General features: G+C 52.0%; 1 protein-coding gene across 8 annotated transcripts in view; it reads left to right on the top strand.

The window, feature by feature from the left end:
- Positions 1 to 17,399, top strand: part of ADCY2 (adenylate cyclase 2) — a 412,965-nt gene that overhangs the window by 371,744 nt on the left and 23,822 nt on the right. For 2 of the 8 annotated variants that reach the window (XM_042997735.1, XM_042997717.1), the window contains 3 exons: positions 1,330 to 1,414; positions 6,259 to 6,417; positions 16,261 to 16,407. In XM_042997735.1, the coding sequence (XP_042853669.1) occupies positions 1,330 to 1,414; positions 6,259 to 6,417; positions 16,261 to 16,407 (391 nt within the window). The remainder of the gene's footprint in view (positions 1 to 1,329; positions 1,415 to 6,258; positions 6,418 to 16,260; positions 16,408 to 17,399) is intronic. The other 6 variants (XR_006221652.1, XM_042997760.1, XM_042997750.1 and 3 more) reach the window with 5 other exon arrangements.

The following is a 17,399-nucleotide window of genomic DNA, read 5'->3' as shown; positions in this document are numbered from 1 at the left end:
GTGGATTCCTCACATGTCATCAGAGGGTTCATTCCTTGAACCGTCCGTAGAGAGATGGGAAAATCTTAAAGCAAGCTCAACCCACAAACAGAAGGTGATGGCGTGGTGCTTACTTAATTTAATTAAACATGACCTATGCTGCTTATGTGGTATGTCTCCATCCATAATCAGCTTTTTAAGTCCTATCACGTGTGGGAGATGGTCATCTGTCTGCTAGGCGGGACTCCCCGGGGATGACAGGAGATAGCTCCTTCCCTGCTGGATTAGCCAGGGTTCTCCAGAGAAACGGCACCAGTAGGATATTGGTATATGATATATGTAATATACATATATCAAGCAAGAGGTTTATCATAAGGAACTGGCTCCCGTGGCTACGGAGGCTGGCGAGTCCAAAATCTGCATGGCGAATGTCCCAGTTGGAGCCTGAGGGCCAGAAGCTGCTGTAGAGCCAGGAAGAGCCAGTGTTTCAGATCAGAGGCAGTCGGGCAAGAGAGAATTCTGTCTCACTCAGGGGCAGGTCAGCACTTTCTTCTAGTTAAGCCTTCAGCTGATTGGATGAGGCCGACCCGAATTACGCAGGGCTTCACTCAGCTCACTGCTTCAAATGTGAACCTCATCCAAAAAACACTCTCACAGAAACACCCAGAGTGACAGTTGACTAAAATGTCTGGGCATCGCGTGCCCACCACGCATGCCAACTCCATATGCGGGGTGATGGTTTTCGGAAATGTTGTGGTGAGGACACGGACGGGGATCGATGACTGACGTCTACCTGGACCCGAGAAGAAACGGGGCAGTGGACCAAGAATTGCCATCTGTGATACAAACCCATACAAAAGAGAACATAAGACCGAGCGCCTACCAAAGAAGTCATGAGCAACTATATAATTTGCAGGTGAGGGTAGCTGGTGGAATGAAGTGCCCTGCTTCGCTTTTCTCCCTCCCACGATTGTTAATTTCTAGAAGACGGTCTCTTTCTGAGAGTGGTAACTTCAAAAGTCGGTATCCTATGTCAGATTATCCATATGGATCTCAGAAGTGTAAAGAAAATACTACGATGCACGTTCCTCTGTTCTTTTATGTTTGTTAGAGTTTGGTAGAAAGTAACACATCTATGTTAATTTGGGAGGATCTTTTACTGAGCTTTCAAAATAGGGATTATTTTGTTTTGCTGCAATCTGGGCTTGGAGATGTATTTGAAAGGTGTGTGTTTGGCTGGACTAGAACATGCAGTGGAGGTTCTCGAGTTGGTTGATATACAAATTCTAAGTGCCGTATGTATGTTGTTTTGTATTGTTTTTGTCTGTCTGTCTGTTTGTTCTCCAATAGACCAGGCATTTGGAAAGACCTGAAGACCATGGGCTCAGTGTCTCTCTTTATATTTTTCATCACACTGCTTGTTCTGGGTAGACAGGTAAGACATCTGCTTTTTCACATAACTTCCCCCAAGTTCCGTGTCAATAATACGTTGCTCGTACGTTGACTGTACCTCAATTTCAAAAAAAGAAACAACAGAGTCTATTCAGTAATAATAATGAAAATACTTTGCTGATGTGCACTGTAGCTGCTTTCATGCGAACAAATGCTGATGTGTCACAATCATTTTATCACCAGAGAGAAACGTGTGTGTGCGTGCGTAAATATAGACAAAAGGACAGAGGTCTCTCATTTTTTTGTTTTTTTTCTGCAAGAGGCAAACTTGGTGAATGGTAGAGATGGGAATCCATGTCCTGGTAAATCTCAAAATAACGTTGTAGGTTTTGGAAGCCTACAAAGGTGATCCCTCCATAGCTGACGCTATTTGTAAAACTGTCCCCTCGTCTGGGATTTTATTTGCATTTCAGAATGGATGGCCTGTTTCTTTTTCTTAGAAGTGGGTATGAATACCTTTGACGTCACCTGAAATCATTCCTAGAAATACGGTCCTCTGTTCAAAAATTGTATTTTGTCATGAGAATGAAACTGTGCCTCCTTGCACTCCCCACTCCTTCTGGTCTCCAAAGAGAGGCTGTGGGTGCAGGATTTTCAAGGATGATATTCTTTCTCTAGCTGCACACGAGCACGATTGCCCAAAGGATATAGACTCATTGCATGCCAGGCACTCTGCCTTCACCAAAGTTTGCTTGGAATTCTTTGATGGATGGTGTAAAACAAAGGAACAATATATAGAGAAATAACCAACTAAGATGCAAAGCCAATTTAATCATCGACACGGCACTAAACAGTGAAACCGTAGGAAGTTGTTAACAGTCACACAGTGAGAGCAGAGGCCGGATCTGTGGCTGCCAGTCGAGTGGCCTGGAAACGCTGTCCTCTTCCAAGGAGCACCCACGGCATGCTTCCCTGAGTGCTACAGTGCATCCCACCCCAGTCTCCCAGGAGCTGAATTGTTGTCCTGATGCAGAGCTCTCGAAGACCCCTGCCTCCCTTCCATCCCACCCCACCTCCATCCCTGGCACAGCTTCGTTCTGCATCCTTTGGCTTGTAGCTTTGACAGTCTGCACGTTCCGATTAACCCATTGAACCGTGTCCTGTTCTTTCTTCCTGGTTCCATTTGTTTCCTGCCACCTGGCTTTCTCCTCCATCGACCTGCTTTCTGTTCTCACTCATAGAGAAAAGGCATGTCCACTCTCAGGAAACCCTATTAGAAGTGAAAAATGGGAACGAAATGGGCTTCCTTGCGTAATATCCCCTAGCTGATCATTCCTCCGGAAACATGGCCGCCCCCTCTGTGGGGTCCCCTGTTTCCCCATTTTGTCCCAAGGATGTTCTGTCTGCACTTTCTCCTACTGTAGTCACAGATTGCTTCACAGCAGTGTATCTTAAGGACCAAGAATCAAATTGAATTCTCCCGACTCTTTATTGATCACTGAGATGATAAACATGCCTCTATGTAGATGTTGTCACATCCAGCGGCTGCCCGTTGATCTGTTACTCTTTGGCATAAGATGAACAATAGGAAGTGTTCAGTATTATTTCCGGGCATTAATTTAACACAATAGGGATGACTCCAGTCTTACACGCATTCAGTTCTTTTATTGTCACTACTGTGACAATAAGTACTGTCCACCCTTAGAGTTACTGCTCCCTACAGGAGTGATGGCGTGACGATCGTTCTTTGACAGCTCGCACCGAGAATGCGCCAGGGTGAGCCGGGATCATTCAGTCAGTGATCTACTAAGGTCCCAAGTCTGTTGGGCTAACAAGAACTTCGAAGCCTGTGACATAGTGCTTCTGCATAGTCTTCTAAAAATACAAGTATGTCATAAACAAATGTCTGATGTTTAAAATAAGGTTTTTAAGTTTCATAAATGTGCATGGCCTCAGGGCTACTTGTGCCCGAGGTGGTTTATTTAAGCAACAGGACAGACATTTAGCCACTTATTTGCATTGTCATTTGTCCCGATGACTCCCCAGGCCCATGACCATGGTTTTTGAAACGATAGTGATGTGTTTGCTCTCTGAGCAAGTTAGCATGCTAAATATTGTTCTGGGGATCTAAGACACCTTCCTGAAACCATAGCCCGTGTCCCGGACAAGAGCTGTGCGTGGTACTACTCTCTGTGCTGAAATACAGGCTGTGATAGGGATGCCAGCCTGAGCTTAAGGGCCTCTTTTGAAAACGGAAGATTCTCTGTACTTGTCCCGAGTTTAAACGACCACACGCTGCCATTGAGGGTCTGCATTCTAGGTGGGCTTGTTCAGGACATGGATCCAGACAGGTGGTAGCCTGGTGGCCCGAGAGGTAGGCTGAGGTCACTGTGTGCGAGGCTTCAGATCGGAACTTGGGAGTGTGGGAAATCACACGCTGCCCACACCCCTGTCCGTGTAGAAAGAGGTCAGCCCCTCCAGTTCCCCGGCTTGTTTTCAGAACTGCATGAATAAGAACTGCCCTCGAGGCCGTGTTGGGTGTGAAACACAACAGTGAGGCTCCCAGAGATGGCCTGGGTGCCTCTTGCAGGCTCTCCCTGTCCTCTCTCGTCATTGCCAGAGCAGGTGAAGAGCGAATCTGCCCCTCTGCATACTGTCGAGTAGCCCTAGACGGACTCGGCGAGATGGGTGAGGGTGTAGGGACGGAGGTTCAGCAGGTTTACTTGAAGTGCCACCCAGAGTCTCGGAGGCAGTGTCTTCCCCTGACCCTCCGCCGCATCCTCCACATGGCCTCCCCCTGCGTGTCTGTGCCAGATCCCCCTCTTTCTCTTAGAAGGACATAGTCACTGGGCTCACGGGCCACCCTAAATGCAGCAGGATCTCATCCTGAGGTCCTTAAGTCAATTACACCTGCAGAGCCTATTTCCAGAGAAGGTCACAGTCATATTGCAGGTGAGGACTTGGAACTGTCTTTCTGGGGGACACCACTGAATCCATTCGACTGGCTTGGGATGGAAACATCGGTCTTCCTTTGGGGGCCTCCCCATGAGTTTCCAATGAGCTTGTCCTTCAGGAGAGGGTCCTGCAGCAGACGGCACTGGGGAGGTGGGATGCAGAGACTTGGCAAAATGTCACTTTCGGGCCAGCTGAGATGGTCCCAAAGTGCTCTGATTCCTTTAGTGGGAGCCTTACCAGGTGTTTCCTGTGATGCGGTGGCATCACTCAGGCGACCTGAGCCACCTCTAGTACGGCTCACGGAAGCCCCGCCAGACCCGTGCGCTGGGCTTGCTGCCTGCCCTGTGCCGCTCCTGGGCTTCTCCTCGTTTCACTTTGTCCGTCTCGAGGGTGTATCCGTGTCTCTCTGATGCCACCGTCATGGACTGCTGAGTAATCTTTGAGTTTAAAACCGGCCACACCACTGGTGTACCCCCCAAAACCCGAATAATCTGTTGTCCAAGTGGGAGCCCTTTTCCAGCAAGGGCAGAGTATGATTTCTGTAGGTTACAGAATGTGGCAGATTTGGCGTTAATGTAAAAAATTTAATATAAACAAACATTAAAAATACCTCTTCTGAAATCTTTTTTAAAAATGTCTCTATATGAAGTAAAAATAAATTTCACACCGGAGGAGGAGGAGGAATAATTTTTGAGCATATCGCACATGGCTTGAATCGAGTCTCGTTGATGAATGATCATTGTCTTTCAGGTTCCAAAATGTGAATTTTTTTAAATTGCCATCTGTGCATAAGAGGCTGTGTGTGTGTGTGTGTGTGTGTGTGCGCACATGCGAGTGTATGTGTGTGCATGCACGTGTGCACTTGTGTGTCTGTGTGTAAGAGGCTCTGTGCACATACGTGTGTGTGTGCATGTGTGTGCATGCGGGTGTATGTGTGTGCCTGTATGTATGGACACATGCGTCCATGCGTGGCACTGTGCACACGTGTGTATGTGTGTGCCCGTGTACTGCATCAGTATAAATAACCAAACCAATAAAACAGACAAACTTCCAGCATTTATTTCTTCTTTGCACGTTTTCATCAGGAAGTTAGTCTCTGTGCTGAAATACGCCTCGTCCGTTAGGCCCTTCTGTTACAGGAAGATTCTTTCAAGGGCTGTTCCACCATAGTAAATTCTTGACATCACAGGAGACCCAACGTGATGCCAAAATCAAAGACACCTTGGCCAGTAAACAGGCCTCTCTGTTTCTACAATGTCAATTAAAACAGTTTTTAAGAAACTGTTTTAAGAAAACATTAAATTGTGCAACATCATAAAGCACGAATGCGTGTTTCTAGCAGCAGGCACCGTCTTAATTAAATGAGACCAGAACGAACGTTTGGGTAAACAGAATGTCATTCTCTTAGGACAATGCAATCCCAGATGAAAAAGTACAAAATTTTCAATGAATTCCTAATTACAGAATTTGTGGTAGGGGAAAACTGATTTCTAGATAATACAGGCAAAGTGCCATGCCTGAGCACGATTATTTTTTGAATGCAAATTATCAAACAGTGCCCTCTTTCTACTAATGTATTTCCCGTTTTTCATTTTTTCATTGTTTATGTTCTATTATGCCTCTTCTCAAAAGATAATTCAAGACACCTTTTATTAACGTAACTTTGCCAGAAGCGCCCGTGTCACTTACATGCCTGTTTCCCTGTTCCTGAGGCTGGTGCTTTCCCGCACCTGCTTCTTTGCAGATCCGGGTGAGGGGTCGGGTGACAGACATTTGCGGGGAGCAGCGGGCTCCATAGGGTGGGTGGCAGTTCTGTGTGGGGGTTCTGTTTTCAGTTTTGTTTTTGTTCTTTTTATTTTCTCTTTAAAACCTCCGCTCTCTGGCAGGACGAGATGCCTATTGTTTCTTTACCTCTGTGTCCTCTTGTAACAGAATGAATATTACTGTAGGTTAGACTTCTTGTGGAAGAACAAGTTCAAAAAAGAGCGGGAGGAGATAGAAACCATGGAGAACTTGAACCGCGTGCTGCTGGAGAACGTGCTGCCCGCGCACGTGGCCGAACATTTCCTGGCCCGGAGCCTGAAGAACGAGGTGGGGCACGCTGGGGCAGTGGGCAGGGGCAGGGCGAGGAGGTCCCGGCTGGGGGGGCCTGGGGGGCCTGGGAGCCTTCAAACGCCTCAGTGCCCCTGGTGTCCACTGTTGGCCTGAATTGGTCTGTTCTTCAAAGATAATGATTGGCCAACTGGGAATAGTGAGTTCGAATCACCTCCGAACGTGTTAGTTGAGTGTTGATTCATCATTCCTGGCTTTCCTTCCCCAATCTCGTGACACTCTCAGGGTGCCATGTGAGGCCCTGGGCTTCCAAACAAGTCACAAAAGTGGCCTCTCCATGGTGTGAAGGGCCGCCTGCCTTACCGGCACACCATAGAGACTGAATCAAGGGGCACCATTAAGGCATGCATACCACACGTCCACTGTTTCGTTGCCTGTAAAGGGCCTTGGAATTTCAAAGATGGGAGATGGACAGAGCTTAGAAGTTGTCCATACAAGATCAGGTCACAGACCAAAGTCTGCTCTCTTGAGGATGCAAATGGGGATTTCTTGGAGCGTCTAAAGGAACGGATATTTAACTAGAATTGGAAAGACGGGAGTGCCGTTTTAGCGTAGAAACGGCTTATGAAATGAGACATCATGAAATTTCTTTCATATTCCTAACTTACGGTGAGTCAGCAGATGTGTCTACAGTGAGAAACACGTATCTGAGCTCTCACTGTGAGCAGAGGCCTGTGTTTGCCATCGCGGACACAGAGAAGCTCAACCTTGATGACACTAGAGTACAAACGATCTCAAGTGACAAGGCCTGAAGCGATATTTTCCTGTAGCATGTTTTTGCGGGGGGGGGGGTGTATTTTCACTTGGACTGGGCCCCCAGAGGGAGTGACTCGGGGCCCACTGCCTGGTGATTGTCCCTGCCAGGTCTCAAAGTCCCCAACCTTCTATCATAAGAGAAGAAGTAGAAAATACCGCAGAGCAAGCTTTCAAGAGGTCACATCCCATCTCTGCCAGTTACAGCTAAGTGGCCTTCAGCACAGCACCTAAGCTCTCAAGTGCCTCAGTTTCTTCATCTGTAAAATGGGGGCAGTAATAATAACTCGCATCGTAAGCACAGAGTGAGCACCAAGTAGCACATTTAATGTTGACATTGGCTAGAAAGCACCAGGGAGGGGGTGAGGGGCTGGGCATCGCCCCCTCCTCTTACTGGAAGCGTGCTGGGTGCGGCAGGCCGCCTGGGGTCCCGCCAGGAGGTCTGGTTGGCTGTGGAGCCCACCTTTCTGTTTCTTCCACTCTTCTCTGAAGTCCGTACATCTTCAGCAGCCGGTCTGCCCACTGGCCACGGATAACGAAATCACTGCGCTTGTTAAGAAGGAGCATCTGCCCCCGGTAGCGACGTAAGAGCATCTTTCTGTCTGTGTGCCTGGCTGTCAGTTCGGCTCATAAATTCAGCGTGTGCCTACTGTCGCCCCTGCCCTGTGGCCACGCTGGTGCCGGGCCTGGACACAGAGATGAACGGGACAGGGGTGGCCCCATCGCCCAGAGGGGGACTGCATCCCCTTGTCTCCAAGCGCACTCGCGGCGTATCTGCGGGAGCCCAGACAGGCCGCCACTGTGAGGAGGTAGCTTCTGAAACTGGAAAGAAGGAGCTAGAAAGTAGCTGGGGGATGGATGCTGGGGAGGGCGGGGGAGTGGAGGAGTGAGAATATTCTGGCCGGGGGAGTGCCTAGTTCAAGCCCTGACAAAGCCAGTGGGATTAGCCCTGCCCCCTTGCAGACCCTTCCTGATGTCTCCCGAGGTCTCCCCGGACTTGGGGGAATCAGTGGATTCTCTCTGTTCTTCCCCGTCGGTCTGACTTATTCTAAGCGAATGCCGGAACCCAGTTCCCTCTTGGAAAATGGTAAGGAATGGCAGGATGGGTCAGGAGCAGAAACCTAGCTGGGGATAGTGTGGGCTTGACTCTCCCGTCCACACCTAGGCTCTGTCACGTGGACTTGGCCTGCTCCGTCCCTGGGCTGAGCCCAGTCTCTCCGCTCATAACAGGGAAAGAGCGGTGCCTGGCTTGGCAAGCTGCCTTGAGGGGGTGGGGAGTGGGACGCCTACACGTCGCTTCCCCCGAGCGTCCCTCCAGGTGAGGGGGGCATTTGACATCCCCGGACACGGAGTCCCACGTCCACACAGGTGGGGTCCAGCCGGCAGGGAGGTGCCCGTGCCGCAGCTGACGGTGACTCATCTGCGTCCTGAGTGGCCCCCTGCCACGTGCCACGTCGCTGAGCACAACTCTCACGTGCTCCCAAGAGAGGGGTGACCTGTCCCTTCGAGTCTCATCAGAGCTGCCATTTTAAGAACTGGACGCACACAGGGCCCCCTGTAGCCTTCACCACCCAGATGGGCTCCCTGGGGAAGCGCTGTAGTGGGGGGGGGGGTGGCCTAGTGGGTGGGAGTCCGGGCTGTGGTGCTCCCTCTCTGCCCGGGCAGTTGGGGGCGGGGGGGCTCTTTGGCGACAATGTAGGAATCGGCACAGGTAGATGGGACCGGTCCTGTGCTTTCTCTCCTCCTCTGTCAGCTAAAGAAGGCAGGTTCCTCGTTGCAGGGGGCGGGTCCCCTCGCTGGGCAGTCTATCCCCGCGTGTGCTCGGAACCTGTTGGGCCCCGAAGTAATCCCGGGCTCCCAGCGGCAGCTCGTGAGGACGGCCTGTCCCCGCCTGCAGGAGACAGCGCCTCGCCCCAGGCAGCCTGCAGGCCCGGAGGAAAAGGGACACTTGCTCCAGTTCCAGAGCCGTTCGAACTCCCAGCCGCAGCCAGGTGCCACAGCAGCCACGTTAGGGGTCTTCGGGTTTTCACTCAGGGCCCCACGGTCCCCACGCACCATTAGATGTGTTCTCTCGCACTGCTGATTGTGCTCAGGAGGGTAAAGTGCCACACGCATCTGAAATCGGGGGCTTCGGACCAGGGGGACAGTCCTTGAAATGACCGCTTCGTTCTGCTCCGCTGCGGGCCGCAGGCTTCTCCGTATGTAGTCAGACAACAGACAACTGCCCCGGGTGGTAGCTTTCCATAGTTCACTGCCAGCCTTCGTCTGTTGGGTTAAATACAGGGGGGCGGGAGGGGGGTGCAGCTCTAAGTCTCGCGGATTAAACAATTTCAGGGACCCCCACGGGGCGCTGCGCCGTCAGGGCGGCCGGGAGAGGCAGCCCACTGGGCAGGGAGGGTTATGCTGTGCAGTTGCTGGAGATCAAAGAGGGGGTGTAGGAGATTCTGCTGGCTGCGATCCTCGTGGGGAAAATCCTGAATGCAAAACAGCTCGCGGCGCAGGGCTGAACAAGAAAGAGAATCGCTAACCGGCCGTCTAACGAGCGCCCCGCCGTGATTCTCAGTAAGGGATCGTTAGGTTTGGGGGGGGGGGCGGGTTTCCCAAAGACTCCTAACAAGGTTACTATAAGGAGACTCATTGGAGCGCATGAACTGTAGCAAACTCCTGGCCCGTCCTTCTGCTCTCTCCACCTTCTCCTGTCCCCATCTGACCCCTCTGTCCTCGACTGACTGTCCTCGGGGGACAAGCCATTCCCCAACCAGCCATGTATAATCCCGGCCTCATCGTCCCAGGCCAGCCAGGCGGATGGTGTTCAGCCTCCTGCGGCTACACAGTAATGGCATGTGTGCTGTTCAGGATCGCGGATAACGTCAAGGACCTCCGGGGTCAGGGCCAAGGACTTGTCCCCTGCGTGAGCCCTCTCGCACCCCGAGGCTTCCTGGGGAGGAGATTCGGCCGTTGTGAGAAATGCAGTCCCCTGGAGGGGGGCCTCTTCTGCTGGGTCCCAGAGCATGGCTGACACTGGGGACCGAGAGAGAGCCCCGCGCCCACGAGCAAGGCCTCCCGAAGGGATCCCTGCCGCGCGGGCTCCGTGTGGCTTTCCTGGGCCCCGGGCCAGCTCTCCTCCACCTGCCAGGCCCCGCTTGGTGGCCGAGCTCAGAGGTTCGGCCCCAGCCCTGGCACTTCTCAGGCCTCCATCCTCTCAGAGGCTGTTACCAAAGGTGAGAGCAGCAACTCACGCGAAGCTTCACAGCGATGCCTGGCCGGCAGTTCAGCACTCCATCTTAGTTATCTTTTAAGCAAATATCCCGGATGTATGCAAAACTGAAGAGTCACTGCCCACTGGAACTTATTCATAGCTTCAAGGAAGCCTTCTTCCCCCCCCCCCCCCCTTTATGGGGCCTGAAGAGGGCAAACCTCCATGGAACCCCTTTGCCCTCAGACCAGCCGCTGTGCCTTCCCGGCTCCTCCTCTGGGGGGAGGGCTGAGCACCCACGCCATCGGAATGCAGATACCCGGGTTACTTTCAGAGCTTGGGGCCGACAGGAGCAAGCCTTTCAGTCCCACCATCAACATGACCAACGCACAGTTTTCTGGAACAGTCCTTGGGAACAGGACACACGACCTAAGCCGGGACCGATGTTAACAAAGAGCCTTCCTTCACTCTTTGGTTCTCCAGGCCACCACGTGGATGTTCAGAGGAAATGACTTTCTTTTCAGAAGCAAAGCGTGATTGAGTTACAATCACATCCCCTAAAAGCTCTGACTTCAACGAAAACCTGTGTGCGGGCAGAGCCCTTATGGGTGCCGCGGGTGCCTCTTCCTTCCCTCGGGGCATTCGCTTCGCTTAGAACTTCTGCAGTTTTCTCCCTCAGCTGCTGAGGGTTCTTGGCCAGACGCAGGCGACAGGCCATCCCAGCTCAGGGAGAGAGCTCTGCGCTCCTGGGCCGGAGCCCTTGAAACCGCCCTATTGTAGCGGGAGCTTTCGAGATGCCTCTTGAGCAGACATCGAAGCCAGCTTTCATCGCTTGTTGAAAGGCTACATTTCGTCACTGCAGTCTACCCTTGGCCGAGTCGCCAGGTGGCGAGAATGACGTGTGATTCTGAGCCAGGCGGCCGCGTTGCTGGCGAACTGAGGCTCGATCAGAACAGGACACAGGTGTCGCTGTGGGTGTGCGGGCATTCACCAGGAGGGCGCACCGTACCCGCCTTCCCAGCCGTGAGCCCCACCGCCACCGCCTCCAGGCAGACCCTCTGCCCTGATCCCCGTAGCCAGGCTGGCATGCCCCCAGCACCTCCGGAGATGCCTTCGTGCTTTCGAATTACTCCAGTGCCCTGAGTAAATGAGGAATCCGATGACCGCTGGGAAGAGGATGCTAAATGGTGAAGCACATAGTCCGTTGGGGGGAAATGTGGGAGGTGGGAAGGCCCTCCTTTGCCGCAGAATGGACCCGTAGGAGAGAGCACGGATGTGGAAGTTTGGAAACTGAGTGCGCGTGGCAGTTCTGAGCACTTTCCAGGGCATGCCAAGCGGACCTAAAGTGAATTTCGGCCTTTGCCACAGACAGGAGCTCCCATGTTCCACAGGGGGCGCTAACCGCTTGCTTTACAAGTGCTTTGCTGGAAACCTGATTGCTTGATTCTCCCCCCTTCCCTCGCAGGGGGCGTAGGAATGGGCAGGGGACTGGGGGCTGGAAGAGGGATGCTGGACAGGACGTAGCGAGACGTAAGCCCCCCGGGGATCTTCCCTTCACCTCCAGCCTTGTGAATGGGTCAGAACCTACTCAGCCTGACATGTGTGCCCTGTGCTTGTGTCGCTGAGTGGTCCCGGGGAAACACCTGCCTCTGGGGGACACGGGTGACAGGCGGGTCCCTGATAAGTGGAAAATGCAGACGGAAGGGGCTGGTGGAAGTGTCTGAGCCAAGAGAGTTGGGGCTGCGGGTGGGCAATGTAATGGGACTGTCGGGGCTTGGGAGAGCAGAGGTTGATGAACGTCGTTCGGGGACCGAGCGGGAGAAAGGCAGTTGGCATGGGGTCGTTGGCGATGGCCGTTGTACAAAGCCACCTGGAGGGTGGACAAGCCCCAGCAGAGAAGCTACAACAATAGCCCGAGAGCCCGGGGCAGAGATGGTCACAAGCAGAAGGGAGCGTATCATGCACAGCAAGGGAACCTCGGGCAGGGTGTCCAGGGATGGAAGAGGCGACAGGGAGTCTTCCAGCCACCGATGGCGATGACCACCCGGTGTGAGTGCCCAGGGAGCATGACGCAGTCAGCGGAGCGCCTTCCTCCTCCATCACACACTTCTGTCCCTGTCCTGCACCCCTGGAGGTTTGGAAAGCCTGGCTGAGGAAGTTGGGGAGGGTGGAAGTAGAAGTGTGAGTAGAGAGTGTGGAAGCCAGGCGTGCCCTCTCCCCCACGCTGCAGACCCCTCCCTGTGGGCCCGTGCTGGGGAAGGGGAAGAGCCCCACGTCCAGCTGGGTCCTGAGCTTTGACCGCGTGTTGAGCCAGGCGCGTTAATTATCGACAGGAGGACCCGAGAATGACAGGAAGAGTCATGGGGTTGTCCCAAGTCTTCATCCACGGGCGGGTTGGGTTGGAGAGGAGCTGGTCTCACTCAGCAAACTAAAAGGGACAGCGGGCACAGAGATGCGGTGGCTTTCTGAGCGTGTTTTCGTTACTTGAGCTTCTTTGGTAGAGTGGTGACGTGCGAACAAGCGTTGAAAGGACACGTGAGCTCATTTCCAACTCCAAAGCGCAGTGATCCCTTCGGGCAACAGTGTGCCCAACAAGAGTCATCCACTCTAGACCTTGAACTCCAGGCTCTCCTGGGAGTCTGCCCACGTGCCCTACCCCCATACCCAGATCCTCTGGAAATACGAGCTAAGGTCAGACCACCAGCCAGTCGGCTTGTGGTCCACTCTGGCCCCAAGACCAACCCGAAGACCTGAGTTTGGGGTATGGTTCTAAGCCTTGCACGTTTCCCTGGCTCCAGAGAATTTATGAAGCTTCCCATTGGTGAAGTTTCCCTGTTTCTCAGGAGTAGCCCTTGAGCCTGAATCAGGGACTGGGTGGGGGGGCAGAGCTCCTCACTCATCCTTGCTGTTTCAACGAAGGTCCCAGGAAACTGATCTAGAGAGAGAGTGGGTGAGCAGTTTGCAGCCAGCCCCCAGCAGCACTCACCACCTGCAAAGGGCCTGACCAGGGTTCCAGAGATTAGTCCTGGCCCCTAGGCCCGCTGGGAGCCCTGGTGCATCATCCGACTCCCCCAACCTTCTACTTTGTCATTCAGCCTGTGACTCCTAACCGAGGCTGCCTAGCAGAATAACCCATGGCCCTTTTCAAAAATGATGCGCAGGCTTGGAGCTCACCCCCGGGCCGGAAAACCCACCGGTGACTGTCCCATGCATTCCTGTTTGTGGACAGTGGAATGAGATAACACATCAGACCCCTTCCAATACATAGACCTTATTTTATTGGACCCCAACACAGTGCAGTTCAAATGGACCCTCATCCGAACTGCAAGTCGGTCCAGTCTGGCAATTTCATCGTCTCCCACTCCTGTACACCCTTAAGGACCCCCACGGAAAGGAGAGAGGTAAAGCGACATGACCTGCACGTGGGGCGAGGCCCCCACCGCCCCTGAATCTGGGCAGCACGGCCTGCGGTCATCAGGAGATCCAGGTTCAAGGGTAAAGTGTAGCACCTGTAAGAGGGAACTCTGCATCAGACTTGGTAACTGCGACCTTGGGCAAGTAGTGTAACTGCCCTCTGCCTCGGTCTCCGCATCCGTACGTTGAAGTACGAGTGCCGGCCTCATAGGATCGTCGTCGGGGGCAAGTTACTTCCTGTGGAGTGTTGACAGCTGCCCCCGTCAGGCAGCAGGCACTGAGTCAGTGCTGACCGCTCCCGAGCTTATTTTTATCATCGTACCCCAGACGGTCACTCTGGCCAGTATCCACAGACAGTAGGGACATGCAAGGTTCAGAAAACATTTCCTTGTCTTGCCAGATATGCTCCTTTTCCTTAAGAACAGGGAAGTCAGTGGGCCACCACGTGGGTGGCTCAGTCGGTTGAGCGTCCAACTCTTGATTTTAGCTCAAGTCATGATCTCACGGTTCCTGAGTTCAACATGATCTCACGATTCCTGAGTTCAAGCCCTGCACTGGGCTCTGTGCTGGCAGCTTGGGACTCTCTTTCTCTCTCTCTCTCTCTCTCTCTCTCTCTCTCTCTGCCCCTACTCTCCTCTCAAAAATAAATGCATAAACTTAAAAAAAAAAAGAATAGGGAAGTCTATGAAGTTTATACTTCTCTTATAAAACTGGCGTCGTTAACTAGCAGGGGCTTCTAGGGGGTTGTCTCCCGGTAAACCCTGACTCCCCGGCTTAGCATTGCCAGGCCCTACAACTTGACAGTCATCTGTGTCGCAGGTTGTCTTCCCAGGATATGAATGTTCACAGCAGCAGCTTCTCGGACAAAGAACAGGTCTGCGTGGTGAGCCAGCGCAACCATGTTGAGAGCAGGGTGGAAAAGAAAACCCTTGGTTCTGTCGTTCACGTGTTTTATAGAGATTGTGAGGCCGTAGCAGAAGGCATTACGGGTGGCTGGCCCTGAGAATGGGAAGCTGACTTGAGGCTAGCTTTTCCAGGAAGTGGTTGTGACCGTCCATGGGCCGCCATTGGCCTGCTGTGCTTGTGAGGAGACCTCAGTGGGGAAGAACGGCTCCTTGGAGAGGCCACCAAACCTGGGAGTTACGGTGCTGTCGAAGTGCGCTCTCCCAGTGGGGGGATTCGTCTGGTGCCTCAGAGAGCAGAGCTCACTACAACGTTCATGCAGAGTGGATTGCCTCACCCTGCCAGGCGCACAGGAAGAGCCAGTGACTTGCGTTCTTCCATCCACGTTGAGGGCGGCCATCTTGTTTGACAGAACTCTCCTCATATTTCCCGGCGGAGGGAGCGTTTCCCTGTGCCCACCGTGGCGCCTGGCCTTCCTGCCCATGTCATGCCACCTGAGGGCCCTGATGAGCCAGCGCCAGTGGGGGGACAGGTCCTCACACCCAGGACCAGCCTCTCTGCCCACATAACAACCCTTCCTTTCTCAAACCTTCACTGAACTTCAAAGTTTCACTGTGTGTTGAAAAAAACTATGGAAACGCCTTAAAATTGTATTTAGAAGACATTGTAATTTTATTCATGTCTATGGATGCAGAAGTATGAGCCTCTTTGTATTTAACAGCAAAAGCCTATCTTGAATAAACAGAGTTGGCGTTTGATTCGATGTGGATAAGTAACCCAGGGAGTGTCGTCGGTTCTTTCTGGGGTAATTAAGGGGTAACTTGAGGAGCTCCTCTCAGGAGACACTGAAGAAAAACAGGCATAAAGACCTCAGTGCAAAGGATGTAGCCATGACGATGTAGTCATTTTAGGCATTTTAGTATAGTAGTTTGGGAGATCGTTTTGTTGGCCTTCAGTTGCTTACAGGACATTTCTTTCTGAAGCCAGAAGTCTGCGATCTCTTGTAATCGTCGAAGGCAACGATGGCAGAGAAGTTTTGCCGGAAGGACACCTCCTACTGGCTGCCAGTGGCAGTGGGAACACTGTGTTGAGGGCTCAGCCTGCATCCTGCTCCTTAGAAGCCCTCACCTGCCGTCATGGCCGGCGTCCGGAATGGGCCAGGGGCTGGTTTGGGGCACATGCAGGGGGGCACCGGGTGATTTCTTCACCAGTCCCCACAGAAAGAAACACTTGTCTTAAGAGCATGTTTGTTGTTGTTTTGGGGCGCCTGGGTGGCTCAGTCGGTTAAGCGGCCGACTTCGGCTCAGGTCACGATCTCGCGGTCCGTGAGTTCGAGCCCCGCGTCGGGCTCTGGGCTGATGGCTCAGAGCCTGGAGCCTGCTTCGGATTCTGTGTCTCCCTCTCTCTGACCCTCCCCCGTTCATGCTCTGTCTCTCTCTGTCTCAAAAATAAATAAACGTTAAAAAAAAATTAAAAAAAAAAAGTTTAAAAAAAAAAAAGAGCATGTTTGTTTACAAGGTTCCCTAGTGCTCAGCTCTCGCTTTCCTCCCGGGCAGGAGTTGTACCACCAGTCCTACGACTGTGTCTGTGTCATGTTTGCTTCCATTCCGGATTTCAAGGAATTCTACACAGAATCGGATGTGAACAAGGAGGGCTTGGAATGCCTTCGGCTCCTGAACGAGATCATCGCTGACTTTGATGATGTAGGTACCCGAGAGTTACCTCTGACAGGCCAGGGTGGCCCCCGTCCCACACTTCGGCATTCTGGTGGCCATCCCGTCTGAAGTTAGTCCGATCCTGTGGCGTGTCTTAATGCACGTCTCCTGGTGTAATTATTGGTGGCTGGACGAAAATTAAAGCCTTTTGCTCTGTTATGGTCCTTGACGAATTTTGGAGAAATGATATATTTTATTTGTGAGGTAGTGTGTTCCCTAAGAACCAGTACCAAAATCGGTATCAAGAAAATGTCTTTCCAGTCTGCTGGCGGATTTTCTCAAAAGGCTTGAACTCCAAGGAAAATACTTGCTTATCGGTTGATACAAAAAGAAATAATGAATGTATTTATCATAGTAGATGACTGGCATGTCTATCTCGGCATACTCCAAGGTCAGATATCAACTTGAACTGTGCAGGGATGATACGCTCTATTATTGAAAAAGCAATATGGATGAGGGATAATATATTTGAGAAGGGACACGGTATATGTTTCGTAATTTGAAATACGTATCATTTTTCAATTTTCAATATTCTGCCTACATGGAGAATAATGTGTTTTGTTTGCTGATAAGAACAAACACACCAGTGGTTTTAAGGATGTTGCTGCTACATCGTTCTTATAAATATCAAGCAAAATATAGCAAAATTGACATCCATGAACAGAGGTTCATCGGGATTCATGGAACTTCGAAATACCATGACGAAATTATTTGTGTAACGTGATGTTTGCAGGCCAAGCTTCTAAATGTCGTGTGTGACCTGTGCATTTCTCTGTTATCACCATTGTCAGCATGAGATTGACTCAAGACTTAGGGCGAAGTAATGACAACTAGCGCCTCCCATGGTTATGCCAGGTTCCTGGTGAGAAACAGTGGCCTATTGGCTACAGCTGCCCCTCAGTGAAATAAATGCTCGCCAGTACGGGTGGGTGAGTGGCAGGGCTATTTTGGGTTGGATTGGCTCATGGATATGAGGTGCA

The sequence above is a fragment of the Panthera tigris genome, chromosome A1, assembly GCF_018350195.1.
Source record: "Panthera tigris isolate Pti1 chromosome A1, P.tigris_Pti1_mat1.1, whole genome shotgun sequence".
Lineage (NCBI taxonomy): Eukaryota > Metazoa > Chordata > Mammalia > Carnivora > Felidae > Panthera > Panthera tigris.
The sequence above is the reverse complement of the archived record's forward strand: the minus strand, read 5'-3'. Positions and strand labels throughout refer to the sequence as shown.